Source organism: Hyperolius riggenbachi, chromosome 1 (genome assembly GCF_040937935.1).
Source record: "Hyperolius riggenbachi isolate aHypRig1 chromosome 1, aHypRig1.pri, whole genome shotgun sequence".
NCBI lineage: Eukaryota > Metazoa > Chordata > Amphibia > Anura > Hyperoliidae > Hyperolius > Hyperolius riggenbachi.
This window is the reverse complement of record NC_090646.1, coordinates 593,066,244-593,072,554: the sequence shown is the minus strand read 5'-3', so window position 1 is coordinate 593,072,554 and position 6,311 is coordinate 593,066,244. Positions and strand designations below refer to the sequence as shown.

The 6,311-nt window shown below is 46.2% G+C and overlaps 1 protein-coding gene across 1 annotated transcript in view; it reads left to right on the top strand.

Moving 5' to 3' along the window:
- The first annotated feature begins 3,631 nt into the window (after window positions 1–3,631).
- LOC137541035 (mast cell protease 1A-like) overlaps window positions 3,632–6,311 on the top strand; it is a 54,775-nt gene continuing 52,095 nt past the window's right edge. Inside the window, exon 1 of the mRNA XM_068262208.1 lies at window positions 3,632–3,677. Within this exon, the coding sequence (XP_068118309.1) occupies window positions 3,632–3,677 (46 nt within the window). The remainder of the gene's footprint in view (window positions 3,678–6,311) is intronic.

Here is a 6,311-nt window from a genome sequence, read left to right as displayed (position 1 = left end):
CGGGAAAACACCGTTCTTCTCTGCAACCGGTACTTTAGACTTCTGGGTGGGCATTCATAAAGAAGTGTGTAGGTGCGGTGGCAGTGCGGAGATCCCCCGAACTAGGCTGGCGGTAGGCAGGCGGAGACACGGAAGCTGCCGAGTTGATACATTTCTCCGTGTTCCGCTCTGCTGCAGCTGCCTGGGAGGTCTGTGTGTCTCCATTCACTTGCATTGGTATCGCCACATCAGAGGGAGCGGGACTTTCCGACCTGACACCGCTGGCGGTATTCTTTATGAATTAACATTTTGCTACATTTGTTCCGTTAATCACCGCACAAGGCGGTGATTTATCACTCTGCTCGGTATGTCTTTTTTTCATGCGGAAAGAGCCTTTATGAATGCTGACTTTGCCGAGTGGTCGGTAAAGTCAGCTGTTTTTAGCATTTCCGCATGCGGAAATGCTTTATGAATGATACCCAAAGAGTTTGTATGTTCTCTCCGTGTCTGCGTGGGTTTCCTCCGGGCACTCTAGTTTCCTCCCACATTCCAAAAACATACAGATAAGTTAATTGGCTCCCCCTAAAGACATATGGCAATGGTAGGGATTAGATTGTGAGCTCCTTTGAGGGACAGTTAGTGACAAGACAATATATATATACACTGTACAGCGCTGCGTAATATCTATACATAGGGCTCGATTCACAAAGCGGTGCTAACCCAGTTAGCACGCCTAAAAGACTTTACGCGTGATAACCATTGCACCACGCTGGTGAAAAGCCAGTTTAGGCGTGATAAGTTTAGGCGTGATAAGTTTAGATTGCGCGCAAAGTCTCGCACGCAAAACAGCACCATTAAACTCTATGCGAAGTGCACCAGACTTTGCTAGCGCAAAACTTTTGATCAGCTGTCCACTGCGGTGCTAACCCAGTTGGTGCTATAGTTATCACACCTAAACTTATCCCGCCTAAACTTATGACACCTAAACTTATCACGCCTAAACTTATCACACCTAAACTTATCACGCCTAAACTGAGTTTAGGCGTGATAAAGGGCTTTTCACCAGCGTGCTAACTCTTAGCACCGCTTTGTGATTCAATACTCTTTTTCCGAGGCAAAATTGTGGTTTCTTTGGGTGGTACTTTATGCTAAGAATTATTTTATTTCTTACGGATTGTAAAAGGAATAAGAGGAAAAAAATAGAAAGAAAATCATTATTTCTCAATTTTCAGCAATTAGGGCTCATTCACACTAGAGGCATTTTGCCTTTTTTTAAGCACTGGCGATTTTTCAAAATCGCCCTGGAAGCGCTTACACCATGCTTTCAAATGAGATAGTTCTCATTTGGACATTCCGTTCGCTTTCAGCTGACTAAAGCGCTGCATGGACCATTTTCAAGGCGATTTGCCTCAATGGAAGGTATAGGAAAAACGCAAAATGCTGACAAAATTGCTTTGTGCAGTGATTGCGTTCGCGTTTTTAAGAATATTGCATTTATTCTTTTCTGGATCAAAGAGTCCAAAAGTCTTCCTGACTTGCATCCGGGAGTAAATAAAAAAAACACTTGGGAAAACAGCTAACAAAAACTCTTAAGCAAAAACGTCCAGAGCACAGCAAGCGCTGGGAATTGCAAAAAAAAAATTGAGTCAAAAAATCACCAACGCAAACGCTATCTGGGCCTAATTGTTTGAAAATAAAAATTGCTGTTGTAACATACACCCACACTTTGTATTGTATTTAAATGTTGTATTATTACAACATTTAAATTATGTCTCAAGTAAAATGTATGGTGACAATATTTTATTTGGAAATAAAGGAGCATTTTTTCCATTTTGTGATTCTTTACACTATATCACTAGCCCTTATTGACAAATATAACAGTAATATACACTCATAGCATAGATATTTAAAAAAAAAACTAAGTTCCTAAGGAAACTACAGTATTTATGTATTCTTTTTTAAATGCTGTCACTTTTTTTGTTACGTATTTTATTGTGGTAACTATGAAGAAGGGTATGTAAAAAGGATTTATAATTAATGGGGGGTTTATTTATTTTTATTAATTTTATTGTATGTACATGTAGTTTTACTGGTTGGCCACTAGATGTTCTCCCACTTACTTGTGTACTGAACAGTACACAGGAGGTGATGTTAGTGTGTGTTGATTACCGTATATACTCGCAAGCAAGCCGACCCGCATGTAAGCCGACCCCCCAACTTTTACCTGAAAAAACAGGAAAAAATGATTGACCCCCATATAAGCCGGGGGTATGAAATGCTGGCCGCGTGATCCTCCCCAGTGTGTCCCAGTATAGCTAGTACAGTGCCCAGTATAGCTAGCATAGTACCCAGTATGGGTAGGTAGTCTCCCAGTATAGCTAGTAAAGTGGCCAGTATAGCTAGTATAGTGTCCCAGTATAGCTAGTATAGTGCCCAGTATGGGTAGGTAGCGACCCAGTATATCTAGTATAGTACCCAGTATAGCTAGTAAAGTGCCCAGTATGGGTAGGTAGTCCCCCAGTATAGCTAGTAAAGTGCCCAGTATAGCTAGTATAGTGTCCCAGTATAGCTAGTATAGTGCCCAGTATGGCTAGTATAGTGCCCAGTATGGCTAGCATAATGCCCAGTATGGGTAGCATAGTGCCCAGTATGGCTAGTATAGTGCCCCAGTATAGCTAGCATAGTGCCCCAGTATAGCTAGTATAGTGCCTCAGTATAGCTAGCATAGTGCCCAGTATGGCTAGTATAGTGCCCAGTATGGCTAGTATAGTGCCCAGTATGACTAGGTGGGTGGGTAGGTAGTTGCCCCTCCCCGCTCCCCCCACGGCCGCCGCTGCTATTACCTTAGGCGGCGCCGCTTCCTCTATCCCCGTCCTGCTCCGTTAACTAATTCACAGCAGCGCGCCCCTCGGCGGCTGCTGTGTGATGATGGAGGAAACCATAGAGAGCGGCTTCCTGTAGCGGCGATATGTATCGCCGTTACTATGGGAACCGCACTCTATGGTTTCCTCCGTCATCACACAGCAGCCGCCGAGGGGCGCGCTGCTGTGAATTAGTTACCAGAGAAGGACGGGGATAGAGGAAGCAGCGCCGCCTAAGGTTATAGCAGCAGAGGCCGCGGGGGGAGCGGTAAGGGGCACTACCTACCCACCCACCTACCCATACTACCACATGACTCGCAAGCAAGCCGACCCCCCAAATTTTGGGCCACTTTTGGGGGGTGAAAAATTCGGCATGCTTGCGAGTATATACGGTACATTTTTATGAATGACCATCAGCATCTCACTGATGCCGGTGATGATTTGTTACATGCCCTTTGATCGGCTATGGGAACACATGTTCCCATTCACCGATCAGTAAATGCCTTTTAAAGGAAACCTGAGATGTTACATACTACAGCATTTATACTTAACTGGGGCTTTGTGGGCTCCCTCACTCTCCTCTCTGGCGGCTCTGTTATCCCATTGTAGTCTCAGGTAATTTCACCTGTCTCTGCAAATTATGCTTAACGCACAGTTTCAAAATTACTTGAGACGACCATGGGCCAACACTTGCAGGAGCGTGATGGGGCGCATGCAGCTGGGCCGTACATGTGCATAAGAGCACAAGTGGCCACGACTGGTGACTATGGGACAACCAAGCTTCCGAGGGGATGCCAAGGGAGCCCATGCACCACATTGAGCTGGAGGAAGGTTTAGGTAAGTATAAATACTACAGTAAGTACCATCTCAGGTACACTTTAAGCCAGTGGTCCTCAAACTAGGGCCAGCAGGCCGAATGCGGCCCCTGAGGCATTTTCACAGGCCCCCAAACACAAAATGTATAACTTATAGATGCAGCACACTATACCTTTAAATATCGGCGGCCCGCATATAGAATAGCAGTGCTGGCACCACACATCCACATATTGTAGAAGACAGTGAGCAGTCATTTGCTGGCTTCTAATTCTGCATCAGGTGACACTGCTGTCCAACTGGGCGGCAGGTTTTCACCTGGTTATGCTTCACTGTCTGGTTTCGTCGGGCGCCGCATAATGAATGGCTGCTGCTGGGAGGTCTCCTCCGGGCATTATTGGGGGGGAATCAATACCTAAATTCCACATAATATTTTTCAACATCATTTTATGTATGTTCCGGCCCCCCAGCAGTCTGAAGTATGTTGACCCGGTCCTTGACCGAAAAGGTTAGGGGACCCCTGCTTTAACCCTCTGGGGGATAATCCCGAGCTGAGCTCGGGGTAAGCCGCCACAGAGGTTTTCTCAGGCCCTGGTGGCCGATTTGCATAATTTTTTTTTGTTGCACGCAGCTAGCACTTTGCTAGCTGCGTGTATATACCGATCGCCGCCGCTCCGCGCTGATTCGCCGCTACTCGCCGTGCCGTGCCGCTCCCCCCCCAAGACCCCCTGCGCAGCCTGGCCAATCAGTGCCAGGCAGCGCTGAGGGGTGGATCGAGACTCCCTCTGACGTCACGACGTCGTTGACGTCGATGACGTCATCCCGATCGTCGCCATGGCGACGGGGGAAGCCAAACAGGAAATCCCGTTCTGAATGGGATTTCCTGTTTGCTTTGTATGCCGGAGGCGATCGGAGGGGGTGGGGGGATGCCGCTGCACAGCGGCTATCATGTAGCGAGCCCTGGGCTCGCTACATGATTTAAAAAATAAAAAAATTTTAAAAATAGTGCTGCGCCACCTCCTGGGCGATATAATTGTATCCCCCAGGAGGTTAAGCCATCAACCAGCAAGAAAATGCTGAAAATAATTTTGATAGCAATTTTTCACATAGTTTTTGCAACTTTTTCAATTTTAAATTGCTGGAAAGTTATTTTAAACAGAAGATGATACATTATCTCCTTGGAGAAAACTTTTCTTCTGCAAACACTGAACTGATAATAAAGAACGTATGTAATGCCTGGTACACACCATGGACTTGATTCACTAAACCGTGATAACTCAAATATCACACCTTATCAAAGTTAACACACCTTATCAGAGTAGCATGGCAAGCGGTACAAACTTATGCCTGCTAATTGACAATGGCCCTCATTACTCATAGCGCTCGCTATGCTACTCTGATAAGGCGTGTTAACTTTGATAAGGTGTGACATTTTTGATAAGGTGTGATATTTGAGTTATCATGGTTTAGTGAATCAAGCCCCATGTGTGTACCAGGCATAAGAGATATTATACCAGATACAGTATTCCCTCTCAACTGATGAACAGTCCAATCAAAATGATCAGATTGCCCACTGGCATTCTGCTGTAGGCAAATCCGTGAGTGTGTTGTGCAGGACTGATGAACAATAAGGTGTATACAAGCTGGTTGTGGGTAGGATAAAGCTTTGGCTGGTAACGTGGGAGGGGCACAGCTGGTCATCTAGGGGGAGATGTAGCAGGTAGTGATTACCACACACACACACACACACGCACACACACACACACACACACACACACACACACACACACACACGTAGCAGGTAGTGATTACCACACACACACACACACACACACACACACACACACACCAGGTAGTGATTACCACACACACACACACACACACACACCAGGTAGTGATTACCACACACACACACACACACACACACGTAGCAGGTAGTGATTACCACACACACACACACACACACACACACACACACACACACACACACACACACACACACCAGGTAGTGATTACCACACACACACACACGTAGCAGGTAGTGATTACCACACACACACACACACACACACACACACACACACACACACGTAGCAGGTAGTGATTACCACACACACACACACACACACACACACACACACGTAGCAGGTAGTGATTACCACACACACACACACACACACACACACACACACACACACACACGTAGCAGGTAGTGATTACCACACACACACACACACACACACACACACACACACACACACACACGTAGCAGGTAGTGATTACCCCACACACACACACACACACACACACACACACACACACACACACGTAGCAGGTAGTGATTACCACACACACACACACACACACACACACACACACACACACACACACACACCAGGTAGTGATTACCACACACACACACACACACACACACACACACACACACACACACACACCAGGTAGTGATTACCACACACACACACACACACACACACACACCAGGTAGTGATTACCACACACACACACACACACACACACACACACACACACACACCAGGTAGTGATTACCACACACACACACACACACACACACACACACACACACACACCAGGTAGTGATTACCACACACACACACACACACACACACACACACACAC